The 22,379-nt window shown below is 33.7% G+C and overlaps 1 protein-coding gene across 3 annotated transcripts; it reads left to right on the top strand.

The window, feature by feature from the left end:
• Nucleotides 1-27: 27 nt before the first annotated feature.
• Nucleotides 28-21,131, top strand: LOC139694434 (WD and tetratricopeptide repeats protein 1-like). Of its 3 annotated transcripts, none has more exons than XM_071593034.1 (15): nucleotides 28-134; nucleotides 546-724; nucleotides 803-933; nucleotides 1,006-1,117; nucleotides 1,472-1,656; nucleotides 5,371-5,575; nucleotides 8,456-8,576; nucleotides 9,082-9,294; nucleotides 10,279-10,520; nucleotides 12,052-12,179; nucleotides 13,211-13,291; nucleotides 14,214-14,467; nucleotides 15,306-15,543; nucleotides 18,908-19,100; nucleotides 20,341-21,131. In XM_071593034.1, exons 2-15 carry the CDS (start codon nucleotides 659-661, stop codon nucleotides 20,554-20,556), a joined length of 2,385 nt encoding a protein of 794 aa, XP_071449135.1. In that variant the 5' UTR covers nucleotides 28-134; nucleotides 546-658; the 3' UTR covers nucleotides 20,557-21,131. The 3 variants fall into 3 exon arrangements, with proteins under 3 accessions (XP_071449135.1, XP_071449117.1, XP_071449127.1); XM_071593016.1 differs by having other exon boundaries at nucleotides 82-259; XM_071593026.1 differs by having other exon boundaries at nucleotides 82-263.
• Nucleotides 21,132-22,379: the final 1,248 nt, after the last annotated feature.

Here is a 22,379-nt window from a genome sequence, read left to right as displayed (position 1 = left end):
ATAAACATGTGACTGAAGATAAATAGTAATCTGGGCTGCCAACATCATAAGTTTGTTTCGCTACGCTCTGTTGTTGTGGATAGGGGTACTGGAACTACGGTGTTTAATCTAATTACTTAGGGCATCTAAAATGAGTTACGTTAAAACCTATTGTTATTTTATGCTTATATATTGAATAAGTACTTCTTTTTAACGAGAGTTATGTGTTGCTGATCTAGTCTTGCGATGGCTTCGAAGCTCAGAGTGATGTTTGCTTATAGTTAGTAGGTCTTTTTGTCCTTAGTCATTTATTTTAAGTTACGAATGAATAATTATGTTTTACAAGAGTTCATGCATTGCACTTGTATGCTATTGCCAAACCCAGTTGTCATTTCAGTAACTGTCTAAATGTCATGGGAAATTAAAAGTTGACATCAGCCTTAGTCACTTTGGATTTGCTGTCTATTTAATGTGGCTCTACAACACTTATAATTCATACCCTTACATGTCGTCTTACCAATTTCGTTGGAATTCACTTTACAATTATATCTATCCATCAATTCCAGGCGGATGCTTTGGAACTTCACAATGGCAAGGCATTTCTTACTCTTGCGTCATTAGAATATAGTTTCACTCTGTATAAGATCTAATGATTCTCCTATTGGAAAACTAATTTTCCATGATGATGAAAACTCCGGTGTCAGGACACAATGTTTTACCAATGCTTAGGACCAGAGAAATAAAGGTAATGACGTTTGCCCACCCATGGCACCCCAGTTGACTAGTTTATTTGTCACACTGTTGTTTCATTTTTTTGTTTTAGGAAAATGTCTCGTACAAATTCAAGCAGTCAATGCATGTCACTGAAGATTTTGTTAATCGTTTGGGTTTGGAAAAAGAACTAGAAGGTCATTCTGGTTGTGTTAACTGTTTAGAATGGAGTGAGTCTGGAACGTAAGTATCAGGCAGAGATTGGTACTACTTCATAATTAATACTTAAGATTTAAACTGACGACTTTTATCTAGTGTTCTAGCATCGGCATCAGATGATGTCTTAGTTATACTCTGGGATCCATTCAGATATAAAAAAATCCATACAATATCAACTGGGCACCTTGGGAACATCTTCTCAGTGAAGGTGAGTAATGATTTGCTTATGCTTTGTTTCAACTCTAATTGCAATTTACAGTGTGTTAATATAGATTGCATTATTTTAAGAGCTTTCTCGTGGGTACTTTGCTTAAAAGGAAAAATAGCAATTGGTTATTGCCATGTAATGAAGCAAACCGAAGTTTTTTGTGGGAAGATTTCTTATTAGCACTTTCTACTTAGCGTAGTTTAATATGAAATATAAGATTAAGTTTACTTAAAATTTTCGATGTTAATTGTCCTTATGAAATATTTAATCGGTAATTTGCACATTTGTTATCGTAGTAATTGGTCAATACAAGAAATTTATCCTTTGCGAATGTATCTACACTTTTTATTTTAGTTTTTGCCCTCAAATGAAAACACCCTAGTAACAGGAGCTGGAGACTATCGCATTCGTGTGCATGATGTTACTGCTGGAGAAGCTACTCAGTGTCTTACATGTCATACTGCTAGGGTAAAACGTCTTGCTACTGCTCCAAACTTACCCTATATGTTTTGGAGTGCATCTGAAGATGGCACTGTTCGGTAAGTTTCTTATTCAAACCATACACATTACATTATTCTGATTTAGAGTAATAAGTGGTTTTCTGATCTATTGCCTCCTTACTGACCTCAAATCTTCTGTAGTAATCTGGTTGTCATAATAGCATGGTTTGAGTAGAGCTCTGAATGTGAGATTCCAGCAGCATTTCCAAGAGTACATGAATGAATCTCACATCATTACCCAGAATTGTTGGGCAGAGGTCATGTAATACCATGTTACTTAATGGCAGTAAAAAGATACACCATTTTGTTTACTGAATAAACATACCAGCCTGCATACATACTTGTTATTTCAAAGTGTTTTGGAATTATTTTTAATGATTCTGCTGATGGGGAAATTATACAATATGCTTGTATTTACATGAAGTAGTGTGATTAGGTAGCATTTGAAATGGTAATTCCAGCAATCCTAGAAACCTACCGTGGCACTATACTCGCAAATTTATTGGTTTGTAAGACCAATATGCAAAATAAATAAAAAAATTAACAGGTTTGGATTATATAGATTTCATATCCTGACGTCAGCACATATGTCTTGACAGTGAATTTGCATGCAATTTCAGTTTTAACACTGAATGAAATGTTTAATTCCAACCAGCATGGTAACTCAAACAGTTTTAAAAACGTGTGCCTATGCCTAATAAGTAAAAACGTTTAATATATATAATCAACAAGATGTCCCTCACGAAAAATAATACTTCTGTTGACTTTATTCTTAAATTTCCATGTCTTTAATCATTTTAAAGTGAAAATCAAACAGTAATACAAATTAGATGTAAGACACTATTTTTTGCCATTTTTCCTACCTTTGACTGGTGCAAAATTATTCAAATGACATGGTATTTAATTGCCTCGAAACTGAACCACAGTTTTCAACCCAAAGGTCCATTTGATAGGTGAGAGTGGAGCTCACCTAGTACTAAACCCAATGGTGGATGAAATTTTCACATCAGTGTTGTGGAGGACAGTTCCATTCCCTCTGCAGCATATGTTTTCCCAGGAAGTTCTAATACCTGAAAAATCACACATCTTGGATGAAGCTATGGGTGCCCAGAAGTGTGCCTAGGAATCAAACCCAGGCCCTACGGTCAGGAGTCAAATACCCAACCCCCTGGACTACCTTGGTCTTTTAATTGCCTCTGACAGAAGATGTAAATCACATCTCAGTGTATGAATCTGATACCATAAATGCCTCCTAATATTGATTGCAGTGCCAGAGTAAACCCACCATGTCAAACCATTAGGACATGACAAATACTATTTCAAAACCTATCTATGGCCAATTATTTTCTCTTAATCAACAAACATGTCATGTAGTTTGAATGGTTGTTCTAATAACGCCCTGAATCAGATGGCAGGTGGCATTTGCCTTACCTCTGCCAACGAGCCTGAGTGATAATGAATGATATTCGATAAATGCCTGATATATTGCATGCATTGTATAATTGAGGCCGATTTAGAAATTTTTTTGCCTTAGAAAAAACACAATAGAAATGACAAATGAGGCTTGGGAGGCCAGAGAACCCTTCTTGTATGCAGCGGCAACTCAAACATGTAACCATCACAGAAATGTTGTTGCCATGGGGATTCTTCCAGATATGATTGCGGCTGGTGTTGTGCCTGTCCTTGATGATATTCATGTTGTTCCACTTGGCACATTATTCCCACTTGTGCGTGACAGTCCACTTCCACGAAGTTATAACAGTTATTGAATTTGAGTTTCTAAATTCCAGCCATTTACAATTCCTTTGTCCAGTCTGCATACCAGCTGTCTGAACTGATGATCAAGTCGAAACTAAAATTCATCTTCACACCACTTTATATATGCCAACTCCTCCCTCCATCAATATAAGAAGCAAATAACTGTCACAGACATCTTGCAATTTCAAAAGATTTAGGTTCCAGTATGAATTTTAACTTTCTTGCAGCACATTGACTGATGAATTTCCAAAAATTGCATTCAACCTTCTTCTTCACATTGTGATCATTTTGATGATGTCAGTCAGCTATTAGCACACTCTTGTCTCACGGCAGATCAACAACTTCTTTTATTATGAGGTTCACTAAAGACATTAATCCCATGACTATAATATGACATACATTAAACAACACAAATTACTGTATTTTCCCATCGATATTGTGCACCTAGAACTTTGTAGTGCTCATGAATTTGTATAGATACTACGTGCCCAGGGCTTCATAGTTATCTTGAACGCGTATAGAGGCTGCACATCTGTTTATACATATATATATATATATATATATATATATATATATATATATATATATATATATATATATATATATATATATATGAGTGTAAAAATTATATATAGTGTGTGTATAAATATGTCTATGTTTGGGTTATTTCAATTTGCATTACATAATGTGCATGGTCATTTTTTCAATCATCTGGACATTTTTGTATAGATAACATGCACTTTATCGATGGGAAAATACGGTACATGAGTGAGAAGAAATGAGACACTCACTTAAATCAGACTCCATGGAGGGAATGGGTTATCACTGTGAATTCACAATGTTCTTTAAAAACTTGCCTAAATTAGTGTAACACCACATGTCTAAAGGAGTTTCTTATAGAAAACTCACACCTTTTGGAAATATTTATCACATATAATAGGAAAGGTATGTGTGACTAAGAAATGCCTTGGCCAATGTTGGTAGTTTCTTTAATACCTGAGGCACTTGTTTCAAGAACGTGATAGAGTTATCATCAATACTCTCACCAATTTATTTTACCGAATTTTTGGTGTGATACCCCTATGTTAATGATGTAACTCTAGTAAACTAAAGTTGGAGACTTATTTGCAAACAAAGCATTCATTAAACTTGTAAGACGACGTGCCCGTGTGAAAGTATAAAGAATGGATGTGGTACTGGACACAGAAACAACAAAAATGGGAATGTGAAACCGGGAGAAACATTTTGCTTCCTTGTCTTTCATTTATGAGAAGAAAAGGACATTGAGGTGCTTGCTAATCTAAATATTTTATTGATTTTATTTAAACACTATAAACATGGTTCAACTAATTTTCAACAAACAAATTTTTTTAAAGATTCTTTGTGATGATTACGGGCCATGGTGTCTTGGTAAGGAGAGCATTCTGCTACTTCTTAATATAGTCACAGAGTTAAAGTCCTTTGTAATGCTTTTGGAAAATCCTATCTAAAAATACACGCAATATTTTTTGCTATCATCATATTATAACTAAGGGAAGGATTTAGTCTCTAACCATGAATGTGGGAATTTCACTCACCTTAATGCTTTGTTCAGATTAATCTCTACCTTCACATATCAGGAAAACCTTCAGGTTGAATACAGTGGAAGAATTTTGATCAGTAGGTGGTATTTTTGTTAGTGCGTGATGGAACCAACCACAGTGATCAACCATAAGTTTTAGTAAGTGTGGGCAGAGCACAGCTTAGGTGAAGCTGAGGGTACCCAGATGGATCATCTGAAATTAAACCTGGGTCCTGTGGTCAATAGCCCAGCACTCTACCCACTGGACTACCATGTCCCATACGTAATGGTAGTGCAGCAAGGTTTTCCCAAAAAAAGTATAAATATGTTGTGGTGGTTTTAAGCACAATGTAAACGATTAAATTATAATTTAGATTGCTAAGTAATTGCTTTTGTTCCAGTTGATATTAAGGCTTGAACTTTTTTAATTTCAGTCAATTTGATCTACGCTCTCCTCAGTCATGTTCAACTCCTGATGTAGCAAATGTGTTAATAAATCTTTTGGACCATTTGGGGCACTATGCAGAAGCCAAGTGCCTCGCTGTAAATCCATTGCGCCCTGAGCTTATTGCTGTTGGTGCAAATGATCCCTATGTTCGCCTCTATGATCGTAGGATGATTAAGTTGACAAGTGTTCAGGTCAGTATCTAAATTTTAATATTCACTGGATGATCATAATGTGTTACCTAAATAATGCCCCATATTGTCATTTGACTTGCCTAATTGGAAATATCTTGTGTAACAGATAAAATTTTAGGGTTTTTGGATATTGCTAAAAAATAATTTCATTCAAGCCTCTTGAAATCAGTTTAGTTTTAATGTATGTTGACCGTGAAAGAATTTGGCTTGTCTTTCATCATTTTCTCTTTGGTATCTTAGCGGCAGTTGTAATATATTTTACTCTTAAAATTTTTGAAAGTTTATATTTCCATGTTTTCCCCCCTTTTCATCTCCCTAGACGTTTTTCCAGTCTTCTAGGATGTTAGTGGTTTCTGCTATATTTACCTCATGATTTGACTATTTTAAAAATTACTACAGAGTCTTACTTGATGGGTATATTCAATAAAGATTTATACCTAGCCCTTTTTTTTCTTTTAAGATCCTGTACTCAAAGCCGTTCCATTTACCTCAGATTGTTTTCTAATTTTAAGATTTATTTTTGGTAATTTCAAGGACGTGAAATATAGGATAAGTGCAGACTAGTACTGTACAAGTTTGTGAACCTTATTGTCGGAGTCATATTTTGGTAGAATGGTTGTTTGGACAAAAAGAAAGCTTTCATTGTAATTCAGCTGCGCGTTGCTCATCACAACAGTGTAGTTGTTACAAGGTGATCAAAAAATTAATGATGAAATCTTTCACTGTCCACTGTGTTAGAAGTAGTGGGGATGGAGTAAATATGTATCTATAGCCTAATTTATACTGACTGATGCTAACAGGTAATCATCTAGAGCAGATTGAAAACTTATGTTGGGTTGAAATAAAGGAGGATTTCAAGTAGTTAATGGTACATCTTAAGAATTAGATTCTGCTCCTGTATCAATAGGAAGGTTCTTGGGGCTACAATAAATGTATCTTTGGCATGATATCGCATTTTTAGCACAGTTTTACTCTGTGTATATAAAAATTCTTGTCAGTTTATAAAAATATTCAAGGAATGCATCAGTCATTTTTTCAAATAAATAAATGTAAAAATCATCACTTGTTAAATGACAATCCCCTGAAAATCTCTTCAAGGAATTGACAAAATTTTCAAGGGAGTTGTTGATGATTTTTTTCTTGACGCACATCAACTCCTGTCTTAAGGTATTTAGCATTACATATGGAAAGAATAATATGAGCTTGTATGTAGTTGATCGATGGTGGTGTAATTATAGAATGTGAAAAACAGATTCATAATATGCTGGCTAAAACTAGTGAGATTAGAAAGTGTTAAAAATATGAAAAAATGGAGTTTATATAAAAATGTGAAGAAAAAAATTTAGGCCTAGTGAAACCTTTAAAATTGTGAGGAAGAGCGATAATAGAAAGTGATAAAATGTGTGCAGAGATTAGGGCATGAATTATTTCATTAAGAGTGGTCTATTGGTCAAGGTAGTTTTTTGATGGGATTGGGGACTAAGCATTGCTACACTTATAAACACAATCTAACCCAAAAGTTATCTCATAACACCCTGAATGGCAGTAAACCATTTTTAAACTCTGCATACATTCCACCCAGTATGACTTATTTTTTCCTCTCCCTGCATTGCCAATGCAACATTCTCCCCTCTTCAACATTTCATTGCAGAGCAATATGTGCTGCATCCATTTTTATCTTTGGATTTATCCTAACAACCCTCTCTCTTCCTCTACCATTCCTCGAACTTGTTGATTTGTTTTCTTTTCTGTGCGTTCCACTTTTTCAATTCTTCTCCGCTCCTACATCTTAAAAGGCTACCCTCTATAATGTAATGATGTTTATCGGTTCCTAAAATATATGCTTGAGACATGTATGGAACATACCACGTTGATTGCACATATTCCACACCAACAAAATACGTTGCAATTAGAGTTTGAATTCAAAGAGTACAGCCATAAATAAAAAAGACAGTAAACAGAAGCAGTAACTGTGTAGATAAGAATAAAATAATTTATCTACTGAGAGGTACATGAATTCATCTACTGTATTGAATTGTTTCACTCAGGAACTGATAAAGTTTAGACCTAAATGACATCAAATTTTTATTTTTCCCTATAGTTTTCTAGGTTATGATTTCAGGAATTTCACACCAGCATAATAAGGGTTCTTAGCAAACATAGCCAAGTTATGCTCATCCATTTGCCTCATTGACCATGTTTCAGTGACACAAGCCCAAAACTTGGTGTGATAAATCAATTTTGTGTAATATGAAATTTCTGCCAGTATCCAAGAGATTAAATATTCATGTAAAGGAGGAATGCTAAATGTTATTTCTGGATTGTATATTATGCACTGCAATGGTGTTTGCTTTTCATATCTTCGTCCTTGTCTGATAAATAATGTATGAGTCATCAGAAGCTACTAAACTGACAAAGAATTTCAACCAAGACATCAGGTTCAACTTAACATTTATGTTAACTCACTTATACATACATACAGACACACATAACTGCCTTATCCCTGGGGGAAGGAACTGGTTAATTAAACACGTCTGCTCAAGCCAGTTTCACAAAATTGGGCAGGCAGGTGAAAGTATACATATACCACCTAATGTAGGCTAATAGTACTCAAGTAGTAAAGGTTAGCACAGTACAGTTTTCCTGTGGTCCTATTGGTTTCTGAAAGCAATCTCCTCCATATCCCAATCAAATTTAATGGATCATGGAAAATTTAATGATATTAGAAACTCAAGATTGACCCATAGTAAGTATGTTAATTTTACTGGCCTCATTTTCATCATAATAGTTCATATTTTCATTTTTGCCTTTCAGCATTGTAATTAACTAATTTGGATACAGAGAGACTGAGAGTGTAATTTTTGTCGGCTTTATTTCTAGTTTCCTCCAAGTAGTACTCCTCAGTCGAATGCTGAAACAGAAAGTGAAAATAACACTCCAGTAGTTGATAGAGAGGAAGTGGACAATCTTTCATTAGGTTGTGTTCAGTATTTTGTTGCAGGTATGTATATCATGAGGATTACAATTGTGTATTATAATACCTGGAATGCAGGCTTTCTTATAGTAATGGCACATGTGTTCCTGGAAAGCTTTTTGTGAGTTAAACATCTGAAGTGAAGCTACATTTTGCCCTTCATTCTTAGTAATTGAATTTAAAAGAACAGATTTATTAAAATATACCATTATGTTGTTATAAGGTGATCCTGATAGTTTACCTGTTTAAATATTTGGAATTATTATTACTATTGTAAATCTTTATATTAGGCTTCCACCAGAATAAATCTTTCCCACAAAACTTAATTATTTAAAAATATGAATTGCATTTGAGGGTGGTTAATAATGAAAAAAATAGCTCAGCAAACATCTGAAAAGCGATTTGGTATTTTCATTCCGAGTGTCATGTTTGCATGACATTTTTTTAAATATCTTGTTAATTTTTAAAATTGTGATTTTTTAGTATAAAATTACTCTTTGTTGTCTTTAAAATGTGTTAATTATTATTGTAGGTCATCTTCCTAAAAGACTTCAAGACTACAGAAAAAGATGTCGGAATTTGGCTGCTACGTATCTCACATTTGGCGCAGATGGAAATGAATTACTAGTTAATCTAGGTGGAGAACAAATATATCTCTTTGATATAAACAATAAAAGAAAGCCCAAGACGTATGACGGCCATATATCTGGATCATCCCTGGATGATTATCAGAAGTCTTCCCAAAGTTTGTATATTAATTGATCTATGTCCTTCTACAATAAAAGTGCATGCATTTCTTGGCTCATGATCAGGATACATTTTGAAGGCATTGAGTAAATTTGGTCTTAAGTCGGAAGTGCTATTTGCTTGGTGGCTTGTAAAATCTCTTAACTTTTGCGAAAGATCAAAGTATAAAATTAAAACAATGAAAATGATTTAACTTAAGAAATATTTTGTATTTCACATATGCATACCAATAAAAAAGAAAATGTTGCTTTTGCAATAACTGATTGAAAACAACCAGGAATGTATCAAATTTCTTTTATTATTTGAAGAGGAGCATTTTGGATGTATAATTATCATGTATTATCCCAGAAAGTGTTTGAAAGAAAATTTTATTAGCGTAGTTTTGATACTTGGGAAAGTGAATAATTATGAAAGGGAATCTCAACAAAGCTTGATGTTAAAAGTGACTTATTTGGCTATTTAAATGGAAATGAGAGTAAAAGATGAATAAGGCATGATGGGGTAAGTTTCTTGATAGAGGTAGGAGATGAAGACAATTGAGAAAGATGCTGTTCCAATAACTGCCCCAAATCATTAATTTCATTAGGTTAGGTTGCTGGATGGAATGCCACTCCCCAACTTATTCACTCCCTGGTTAGGCATTAATTTTCTGATTTTTTTTCACCAAATACTTATGCCAAAATCCCTTCTATCATAAGCATATCATTACAAAAATAAATTACTACCTTGAAAGGTCATTATGCTTGTTATGTTAACAGACAATTAAATCAGAAATGAGATATTGCTGTTCAAATTTGGAATCATGATCAAAAATAATCTTATTTTGAATTTAAATACATTAAAGTTCCATTTTTCACTCCCCTTAGTTTTGAAAATATGAGATTTTACTGTGCATTTGTTAGCATCAATTAAAGTTTGAATAATGTTAGTAAATCAAGACACTAGAATAATTACAGAGTGCTGTCGTTTGGATATTTTTCAGAGCTCATCCATTTTGAGGCAAATGGTTGCAGCCTTGGATTGAAGTTGGGTGGAGGGAAAGATGGTGGAATCTTCAATGGAGGAACTACAAAGGGGGTAGCAAATGGCACTAATGGTGTCACATTTGGTGCATCCAAAGTACCTAACAAACCTAGTTCTCTAATGCCCACCCAGTCATGTGGTCACAATATTGTCCTCAAGAAACCACCATTACCTTTCAGAGCAGAAGCTCTCAAACTCAAGGTATGATATCTTCAAAATAGACTGTTGAGGAAAGCTTTTGGACTGCCTCAGTTTTATTTGCTTCTCTGTGGGCATCTCTGGTAGTCAGTGTACTTCCGGGATCCTTGTAAGCCCTTGGCTTCTGGCCTGGTATCTCAGGGATTGAATCACCGGACAGATGGCATAATACGTATCCCTGAGGTCTCAAACTCAGAAGCCTTGGATAAGTATGTTGGTGTGTGTATTACCCAACCATCTTGATTATTATATATTTATGTTTTATAAAAATAATACTAACATTTGATTTTTCTAAAGATTTAGAATGTAAAACTGATGGCATTAAAGTAATAAATGGCAGGCAAACCAATGCTAAATTTTAAGTTATAAAGAAGGAAATTATATTTGTATCGAGAAATGTTACAACAATTACTTCTAATAGTGGAAATAAATATTTTCTCTAATGACTCAATGTTTAATGAAAACAATTTCCTCAGACAATGAATTCTGTAGCCTAATGTATGTTGTGAAGAATCCTCTAATCAGTATTCTGTAATGGTGTAATTAGAAGTAATTCTTTTTTTGTGTTGAACTTTTCTGTATGTCATCATCAAATTAAGAATTTTTGAGCTAGATATTGGTTGATTACTGCAGATTAGTTTTGCGCATCAATTGTGAGTTCACATGAAGCATCTATTTTCATTGTAAGAAATAATTAGCAGTTATAATTTATCATTTGTGGCTCTTTCCACTTTCATAATAATAGCTAAGAACTGAAACTAAAGGGGATTGAGATGGTGTGGTGGCTATCATACTGGCTTCCCACCCAGAAGGCCCGGGTTCAAATCCGGGTGGTGTTGAATATTTTTCAGTGTTATCTTGATCCCTAGTTGAGGTGCCGTGTAGAGGGCACTTTTGAGTGAGCTCTGCCGTCTGTCGGATGGGACGTTAAGCTGTGGACCCTTTGGCGTCTTTCGTAAAGAGTAGGCTAATGCTGATGACGGGTCTCTCTCCACCCTTCATCCTTTCCTGTCCATCCCCTATGGCGCAAATGACCTCAGCTGTCGGTTGCCTCCCCTTAATACTACTACTGCTGATACTAAAGAGCAAAGCCCCAAAATATCAAGTGTTCTGGCCTACTTTTTGGAAGTCTGTTATTTCAATAAAAACCATTTTTACCAAGTGGAAGACAATAACTTTAGTATGTTATTACATTTTAACTGCATTTTGTGGTTTAATCTATGTTTAAAAGTGCAATGGAAGCTTAAAATATGTTTTGAAGAGCAAGTATTCCAATAAGCATAACTAATAGTCAGGGCTTACTGTAATTTATTTTATGACATACATTGTTTTTGTGTAATTTTATTTTAGTGTAATGGTCCAAAATATTTTATTCAAGCTTCACTGCGTATTTACGTCAGAAATAGGTTTTGTCTATCAGTCCACAGATTCATATTGAGGAATCAAAATTTTCATTTAAAAAAGTTAAAGGATTTTAATGTTCAATAAAATATCTACTTGTGAATTAGTAATTATTTTGTGTCTTATATTTCAGGCAAATGATGCTTTTGAAAAGCAGCAGTATACTGTGGCCATTAACTTATATAATCAAGCCATTTCTATTTGTCCCCTGTCTGCTATACTTCATGGCAACCGAGCAGCAGCATACATGAAGAGAGGATGGTGAGTGTATTAATTACTATCGGCTTGTCTATTGTAGTTGTGTGATGGACACAGAAAAACAGCCATACAGTGTTTTGAATGCATTTCAGAATTTGAATTATGCTAGCCATGCCTGGCACCTACATGCCAAGCGTGGTTAATCTTATCTCAGTCAATATAATCTTAGTCAGATCTTAACCAAAGTTGACTGGAGATCCATGGTTTAGTTTACCTTCCAATGGGTGGTTCACTACTTAAGAAATTCCTTTAATGTTACTCTTGAATGTCTAATTATGATTAAAAAATACCAAAATAATAAGAATGATAAAAAGAGCTTTATTCAAAGAGTGCCTCATTGCTATCTAGACATTTTTCCCATCTTTCAGGCAATTTGTGGATACCACTCCAGTAAAAATCTTTCCCCTTTGCTGCGAACAATTCATCGAGCCATTGTTTCACATCTTTTTGGTGGTTTTCCATGTTTCTTGTCTCTAACTTAAAAGTCACCTATTTTGAAACGTCTAAACCAGTGTTCACGCATATCTTGCAATGGAGCATGCTCACCATAAGGCTGCTTGATGTATTCGGTATGATTCAGCAGCAGTTTTCTTGGAATGAAAACAAAAAATTAATGCTGTCTGCGAATGCTCTTTGTTTTGTGTAAATTTTGACACATTGAACACAGCAACACAACACTATCCAAACACTTTTTCAATTTATGGCTCATGCGCATCTGATACTTGTTGATGGTGCAAAAAAATAGCATAAGTGTCAAATCTTTATTCTACAAAATGCATTTGCAAACCGTCTGTTGTCTGAAATCTGCATCTCACAATTCTACACCTGGTAAAAGCAAAAATAATTTCCAGCAATGTTGTGCAGTTAATATTAATTGTTGAACAATCACTTAACTTTCATATTTATGCAATTGATTCCTGAAAACTTCATCAAAAATGTACCTCTCTATGTGACAGTTACATAAAGGACCCTTATTTGAAGCAATTAAAATAAAGTCATATGTGTGTATAGAAATCTGTTAAATATTTTTTCAGGGATGGTGACATATATTCAGCTCTCAGAGATTGCCATTTGGCTCTTCAAATTGATCCTAACCATCTAAAGGCTCATTTTAGGTAAGGAAGTCATTTGCTTATTTATTATTTAATTTAACATCAGTAAAGATGGTTATCATCAAATAATTTGTGTTTATTTATCGCATAATGGCATAACTACTATATCATTCGAGTTCGTGTAAGGCAATGCTGTGTTATATAATGCCAATTCGAATCAGCTTATAAACAGAAAATGCATGCTAAATGCTGAGAATTTATAGTTGCATATTTTTGTAATGAATTATTTGAAATTGAAGGATTCATTTATTGTATAAATTGAATCGTGAATGCCTATAAAGAGTCTCTGTGAGCATACTGCCTTCATCCATTAAGCTGCTGAGAAACATGTGGCAGGGGGTGTTAGGGTACCATCCTTGAAGGAGGGTAAGAGGTATGTTTAGAGATGTACATTTATATTTTGATACTTGTATCTATTTTAAGGGTATAAACAGTCTGAACTAAAGAATATAATAGATACATGGAATTTTAATTTCTGTTTTTCAACTTTTTCAGAACTGGGTAGTTTTTCTGTATTTTTTTTAAATTCTTGAATCAGTTATACTGAGATAGATTCATAATGTCAATGTCAATTTTGCAGTTGTTTAACCAGAAATAAATGTCTCCTTATTTTGAAATAGATTTGTTTTCCCATTAAGTGTGTGACAAATGTAGGCATAAAATATGCTTTCTACCTAGTAATGCTGTAAATATTTTATATTTATTTGCCCATATGCATCATCCTTTATGTGAGTTTCTCTAATAGCATTCATTTTGAATTCACTCAATACCACCTAATAGCACCAATGAGGATGACGGATGAATGGGATCTACTTCGTTGGCCTTGAATTTTCCATTATTTACATTCAGTTAATTTATTTAACCATTTATTTTTCTTTTGCAAAAGGCTTCAACTAATTTTAGATCTTTCTAATGGCTAATTAAGGCTAGCAAGATGCCTGCATGAACTTCAGTGGACAAAGGAAGCCTGGGAGTGCCTGTCAGCATTCCGTGATCGTTTCCCCGAGCATGCTCATAGTCATGCCTGCCGAACACTCTACCGGGACATTGTGTCAATGGCACCACCTGCGTCTCCTTCTGCATCTGACTCTGGTCTTTCCTCTAACACAGCCAATGAAACAAAGAAAAATAAAAGTTCACGAGTTAAGTACTTAAAGAAGGTTGTTCCCCCTGAATCTGGTAAGTTGATAGCAATCATTTTCTAGAAAATGTTAAAATAATAATTATAATCCTAAAAGGTGTGTAAGTTTCAATGCAACAATTTCAGAGTGTAAAAATCATTCGCCTTGACTGGGATTCGAACCCAGATCCCTCTCTGGGTTCGAATCCCAGTCAAGGCGAATGATTTTTATACTCTGAAATTGTGGCATTGAAATGCACATTAGCGGATGACTCCGTTAAAAGTTACTGTTGCGGCATCTCCCGCAGTTTCTTTGGAATTTGTAGGTGTATAAGTTTATGCCCAGAAAGTCATTTAGCTTGACTGGAGTTGTTAGCATGAACATCCTGATTTTCATTTGGATATTTAATAAATAAGAAATCTGATACAATCTGAAGTTTTTTTGCTTCAAATTTTTGTATGCAAGTTAAACCAGCTATTCTTATTTATTGAAAGTGAATATCCAAGGGAGTGTAAATGAACAGATCAGTTTTATGAGTATGTACTTAAATACATGTAGTCATAATATTATGATTGTATTTTGTAAAATTTGTAATCACCCATAATTGCATTGTGGGGTGCTTCACAAATTTGCGGCATTTGGATGTTATTCATGTTCACATACTCGTTAGTATAGGGAAGATATTTCACTATATATATGGGTTATAGCATTTAAACTATTTGCAGATGGAGAAATACTGTATTCACATTTCAAGAGCCATTCTTGTTTGAAAGCTTTTGAAAATTCAACCAAGTTCCTCTTCAAATCAGGCTCATATCTGTATGGTATTCTAATTTTACCGGAATTGAATTGATATTTCATATTTGCACCTTGTGGTTTTTATATTTCCTGCATAGATGATGCTGCAGAAGATGATGAAGATGCAGAGGATGACTCAGGAACAGGATCAGGCCCTGGAGATGTAGAAGAGCCCAGCAGAATAAATATACATCAAAGCCTGTTTTCCCAGGCTCGAGCAAAGAACACATCTGAGAAAGAGAAAGCTTGGCGGAAACTAGCATTGGACTATGAAGTTCGGTTTTGTGGTCACTGCAACACTACAACTGATATAAAAGAAGCAAATTTTTTTGGAAGGTAAGTGAATTGTTTCCGTGCTCTGTTTTCATACACTGCCACCATGTTAGGAATAATAACTCTTTAAATATTTGCAATATTTATTACTGAGGACCACAGCCTTGGAGATCAGGAACAATAACTTTAATTTGGTGAATGCATGAAATATACTTGAGAGAATTAAGGTTTGGATCGATTTAAAAATAATACATTATGGTTATTTATTCTCTTCAGGGATAGGTTAAATCTAGTAGAAGATGCCTAAATTCCATTGACTTCTAGTATAGTCAAAAATCCAAATCTGAAAACATGATGATAAAAAAATAAAAACTCTAGCTGATAAATAAATTATTAAATTTCTGTGGTTTCATGGGATGACTGCATATTTCTATGCTGTCGTGGTACAACTGGCCTAGCATCTACTTGTGCAGATATCAACCATTTTGTTTACATGATATATTTTGCTTTCCTCCCTTATCAACCTGTCTTAATACATTCTCCTAAAATCATTTTGGTCTGGGAAATGGGAATGGTAAATTAGGTAATCCAATTAGTCATGATGTAGCAAAAATAAGGCTAGAACAAAATCAACATATCTTTGCAACATGTATAAGAAATAATTAATCTGAGCCAATCTGAAGTTTTTTACTTAAAATTTTTGACTTCCTAATTCCTAAATTTTAGGGTTTGCAATGTACGTACAAAATAACGACTAGAGGAACTTTAAGGAGTATGATCTTATTCAGAAATGTCTTCCATTAAAATAATTCAAGGGACCCAAATTTATGTGTCACAATGGTACAGAGTGTAGTCACTAGCTAACATTTTGATACAATCAACTTATATATGTTTACAAAAGCAAAAATGATATACTTTATCAAATAGTACCTGATTATTTTCATTTACCTGATTTATTCTCTCCTCAGAAATAATTGAATTATAGGTTGAGGTTATAATTAATATTAACCACCAACAAACACAGTAATCAACTCCAAGATTGGTGTGAGTAGAGCTTGCCGAATACTAAGCTAAGCGGCATATGAAATTCTCCCATCAGAAAAGGTGGTGCCTGTTGCTCCTTGAAATATGTGGTACATGAAAGATCACACAGCTTGGGTGAAGCTGGGGGTACGTAGAGGCATCTCCCGGGATAAAATGAAATTTTAAGCCAAACAATATACTGTGACGCATAAAGATATAATAATAACTGTAATTATTCATTTCAATGATAATTGGATATTATTTTGTGCGCTACCCATTTTCCTACAGATTTTTGGCAATATTCATTATGGTGCACAAAAAGGTACTAATTGAACTCTTAGACTTGAGAGCACTTCTCTGAAATGGCAATTTTTAATTCACTCTAAATGGTCACTATAGCTACGGTGAAATGCCAAATTTATGCAACCTGAATTTGCATATTTTTAATGATCCAGATGCAATCGTTTCAAATAATGAAATCAAAACCTCAAATTTAGATACCTGAAAATTGGAATTTATATAAAATCCCACTGCACCTTGAAGATGACTAGCAGATTTTTATATTTTTTTCACAAGTTTCATTCGTAACTATTTTTATGCTATATTATGTGTTGGTATGCTAAAATTATTTTTCTAATAAATTTGTTGTATTATTAGTATGTTAATCAGTTTATTATATCTTCAGGGCTGGTTATTTGCCTATGCAGTAATTATATACGTGCAAAATTTGTTTATTTATAAAAGTATTTATTTATTATTTCATACAATACAAAAATTGTACAATGTAGGAAATTTTGTAATACATGTTCCAAAGAGCCTGTGACTCATAGCGGAAGAGTAAATTAAGAGATCGAATACAGCACTACAATTGTTTTTGATCAGAGATATAAAATAAAATATCAGCAAATTTGCTTATACAATGGTGCAACAAAAGAGGAAATGACACAGGTACATGTTTAAGGCAGGGCCTGAATGGTAGAAAAATAAAATAATAAGGAATGAATTATGCATTACACAATAATTTAGGACATAGTTATGACAATCCCATAGCTTGATATGTTTATATTTATTAAAAGCATTCTAAGAAAATAAATGCATTTAATGTCATAAGACAGATCATATAAGCTTTTAAAGACTGGTACCAAATGGATTCAATACAACATCTAGTTGTTTATCATGCTATGCATTTGTGTTTCCCTTGATAGGAGTCAATGACATAATTTAAAATAACAAAGCTGTTGATTGTAATTTATTGTACATGCATTTTATTGAAATATCAATTAATGTTGCTTTAAAGTCCAGGGTGTGGAGCGTTGGACTACTGACCAGAGGGTCCCGGGTTCGATTCTGGGGCAAGTCTCTTGGCACCTTCAGCTCCACCCAAGCTATGTGATTTTTCTTTTAGGTCTTCCTGGGAAACCATAACTGGCACAGGGAAAGGAACTGCCCCCCTTACCCTGATGTGTGAATTTCACACGCCATCGGGCTTAGTACTGGGTAAACTCTACTGTTACCTACCAAACCGAGCGTTGGGTAGTTACTGTGTTTATGGTTTATAATAGTTTTAAAATAGCTGAAAGAAATAAAATATTGAATATCAAGTTAATCCTGTAGGTTCTACCATGAATCATAATTAGAGCTTGGTTATCAGATTTATGATCTCAAACTGCTGTAAAGAAAAATTTAATTAAAAATGGTAATAACATGCAAAAAATGGACATGATTGTGCTGTAGATGTACCATTTTTTTCCCAAACATGAAACCCTATCTGTTTCCAAATAGTTAGAAGAAAAATGGCAACTCATTTTTCACTGACTTTTTTTAAGAGCAAAGAGTACTTATTTTTTTTTAAGTACTAGCATATGCAGTGGCAAGGATTCACCATAATCTACATACTCCACTCACACACATACTTTACTTAGTTTTTCTGTACTAGAAAATAGTTTACATGGAAATGGTGGGTATGTGCCTTTAAGGAGGTCAACACAATCCTTTTTCATCTTACTGAGTCATGTTTTGTGGAGTAAGAGTACAAATTTTAGAATTCTGTATGCTTTCTTTTTAATACGAATTTTGTGGGACCACTATCATTTCTTGGTCAATTTTAGTTGTGTTTAGTAATGTGAATTAATGCACCAGCCTTGTGTCTGCATGTTGATATTTGGTTCTGCATAACTTTTTCATTTCACATTCTTACTCATATGTAATAGAAATGAATTATCTAAGGTTTGTTCCATTATATTAAACTTAAAATAAGATAATAAATTGTAATCAAAGTACCAATAGAAAATAATAAAGTTTTCTTGAAGTAGCTAAGTGTTATTGTAGTTTAAAAGTTATCCTTTGAAATATAATTATTTTTTTATGCTCATTCATGTTTATTAAATAAAATGTTTTCTTATAGTAAAGGGCAGTATGTTGTGGCTGGTTCAGATGATGGTTCATTCTTTATTTGGGACCGAAAGACTACAAATATTGCTAAAGTGTTAAGAGGCGATGAATCTATTGTAAACTGCTTGCTGCCTCACCCGTCACAGTGCCTATTAGCCACAAGTGGAATAGATCCTGTGGTACGACTATGGAGTCCAAGGCCAGAGGTATGCCAGTTATTGGATGTTGGCATTTAGTATTACTCCCTGAATCCATGAATATTTGCACAGATATTAAATAAAAAAGTTTAAAAATGCATGTGAAGGACGAACTTCCAGTAAGAAAATAAGTTGTAAATCTCATTCCTTCAAATTAAACTATGTTAATATTACTTAGTATACCAGAATATTCTGTTATAACTGGTATTAATATCTGCTGTTCACATTCTATGTAACTTTTAATTGTATTACATTTTCTTACAGTTCTTAATTACCAATTTTCGAGTTTAACTCAATTTAGTTTTTATTCATCTCTTTGCTTTGTCTTTTCTCCATGATCGCTGTTCTTGAACTTTACAAAGTTTTACATTTGAATTCTTTTACTGGAAAAAGTCTTAATGCTGGAACTTATATTGGGGAAAGTAATAAATTTACCGTCACTCAAAATTTGTGTGGAATGAAAACTTTAGAAGTTTGTCATTGACATTTCATACTTCCTAACTTTCTAAAAATGTTAAAGTTGTTTGAATATTTTAATTGAGCTCACTTATACCTCCAAATTTGGTATTATCTTGAGAAATTTCTTGTTTGAGAAAAATTCTTTCCATCAACACAATGCACGGGTTCACACCTGCACAGTCTCAACAGAAAAAATTATGGGATCAAAGTTTGCATTATTATAGCATCCACTGTATTCATCAGATTTTGCCCCCAGTAACTTATCATTTCCAAACTTGAAAAAATGGCTTGGCAGAAAATGATTCATATTGAGCAGCAATGGCATCGCCAACACAAAGCATATTTTGAATAGCGTATAATAGCTAATAATAGAATACTTGATGACCTTCTGAAAATTCTACTTTTTGGACAGCTTTAAAAAGTTGGAAAAACATTGAGAAAAGTGTGGCAAGCTAAAAGGATTAAATTGTATATAAATAATTTTTTTAATTGACTCAAAATAATGTTTGTCTATTTTTTTCTAAGGAGTTAATGAACCACCCACTTATCACTCTAGAAGAGAGTTCTGAACCTATTATATCACAGTCAATATGAATTTGTGTAGTAGTATCTATATTAAATATCTACTGTGGATAGTTTCGACAGAATATTGTGCTTATGCCCAAGAAATCACTAAAAATCATAGAATCAGCTATGTGAATGAGTAGATCAATCTATCAATCAATAGATCGATTTGGATCTTTGTATGATCTATATTTAAGTTGCTTTAACAATTACCTTTGTCTTACAGGATGGGACTAAGAATGACAGGGAGGTAATGGATCTTGACAGAGCAGCATCAGCAAATCAAATGCGAATGAATGCTGATCCTTTTGAAGTAATGCTACTAAATATGGGTTATCGAATCTCACCTTTAAATGGAAATGATGGTGAGGGACCGGATGGTGACGCAGAGGGGTCATCAAGTGGAGCTGATGGAGGAGCTATTAACTGCCGCCCAAGCTAGTACTAAATTCCTCAGTGCCTGTTAACATTGTTAGTGATACTGTGAGTGGAACAGGGACAAATATTTGGAAAAAACTCAGGATCACGAGGTAGTGTCTCAATGCTGCAATATAAGTGAGGCCGCTTGTAATAAAGTAACAGTTCAATATTGTAGTTTTGTTTTTGCGTGTGCATAAATTTTTCAAATTCGCATAAATTCTGAAGTACCTCTATGTTTAGTAACTGTAATTTATTCTCTACATTTAAGTTAACTCAAATGTTTCTCAAGTTTTGTATCTTGTTTTCTGTATTATTTTATAGTTGTCATTGAATTTGATGCTTGTTTGTATCATAAACTTAAGGTTGATGGAAAGAAATGAAAAAGTGTTTCAAATGATTGCTTGTTGTCTATGACAACCTATTGTAAATTACATTACCTCTGTAAATTAAAAGTGCACATAGAATGATTATAGTGCCCATGGTCTCATTTGATGGAAACTTGAAAAAAAATTTAGTTTTAGTGTTATTGGGCCTTGTCATTTGTGTCTTTGAAGTATGTAATATTTCTCATGAAAAAATATTGAATATTAAAGAAAAGATCTCCATTAATGAAATTTTTTTTGAGTTTTACCTCATCATGGAATCTTGATATGTTTGGCAAATTTTTATGGGTACAGGGTACTGAATTTTTCTGTGAGTAGAAGAGATAACAAGTCCATTTATAAAGAGCCCTCAATTCGAATTCCAGTGATACTAATAATTTTTCAATCTTTGAAAATATCATTTGCTGATTTTTCTAGAATGAGACAGCAAGAAAATTTGTATCTACGGCCCAGTTATGCATTGCACCACGAGTGGCAGTAGTTTAACCAGAAAGCAATGGTGGCATAGATCCAGAAGATTGGTTGGGTTTCAACGATCACTACTGTGGGTAAGGGTGAATTCCTTAGATTTAGCTGCAGTGCTCCCGAATAGAAAGCTCTTGAAAACAGCATCTTATGTGAAAATTAGAAGGTTAACTTGGTAAACTTAGTGAAATAACGTGTTAAATATTTAGCAAGTACTTTAAGAAAGAGAAAAAGGTTACTTTCGTGTTAAGTTCTTAATATTAACAGTAATTTGTACCAACAACACCAAGGTTTTATTACACTTAATTACACACTTAATCATTCCGTTTGCAAAATTTCTTTAAGATATGCATTTCTCTATTAAGGAATTGATTTACTGATGGATAATTAATTTTGGCCTTAAAATGCGACATATGAGATCGCTATTCTGAAAATAAATAAAGAAACATATGTAATATACCCAAGAAAACAGTCAAAACTGTGCTGGGCATGCCTTGATGTGATAATTATTACATTTATCTTGCCCGATGCTTTCGGTAAAAGTTCTAATTTCTTCTCAACAATAACGATGCTGTTAAACATTTTACTTGATACTTTCACCGAGTTATTAGAACGGTCTAAGGACATTTACCAATAAAAAGGGAAGTTTAAGGTATAATTGTCTATGTTACCGGTGGTAAATTCAACATCTCGGAAGCTATAAATATTACCATACAGAAAATTTTGTAATATGAAATACAGGTTCCTATAGATCTACTGCTGTGAAGTGGAAGTCAAAAGCTGCTTTAAAAATATGGCAAAAATTACTGATGATGAAATACATATAATAAGGGAAAGTACAAGTGCAAAACATTCTTTTCTAGGAAAATTACCGGATTGAGATTAATGGGACTTCGCATTTTGCTGCTATCCCTGTACTATACACTCACTATATTAAAATATGAGGAAATCATTGAGTCGTGCTAACATCAATTTTCTATGGGTTCATGAAAAAGTA

The sequence above is a fragment of the Hetaerina americana genome, unplaced genomic scaffold, assembly GCF_022747635.1.
Source record: "Hetaerina americana unplaced genomic scaffold, ioHetAmer1.1.p SCAF_1, whole genome shotgun sequence".
In the NCBI taxonomy this organism is placed as follows: domain Eukaryota; kingdom Metazoa; phylum Arthropoda; class Insecta; order Odonata; family Calopterygidae; genus Hetaerina; species Hetaerina americana.
The sequence above is the reverse complement of the archived record's forward strand: the minus strand, read 5'-3'. Positions and strand labels throughout refer to the sequence as shown.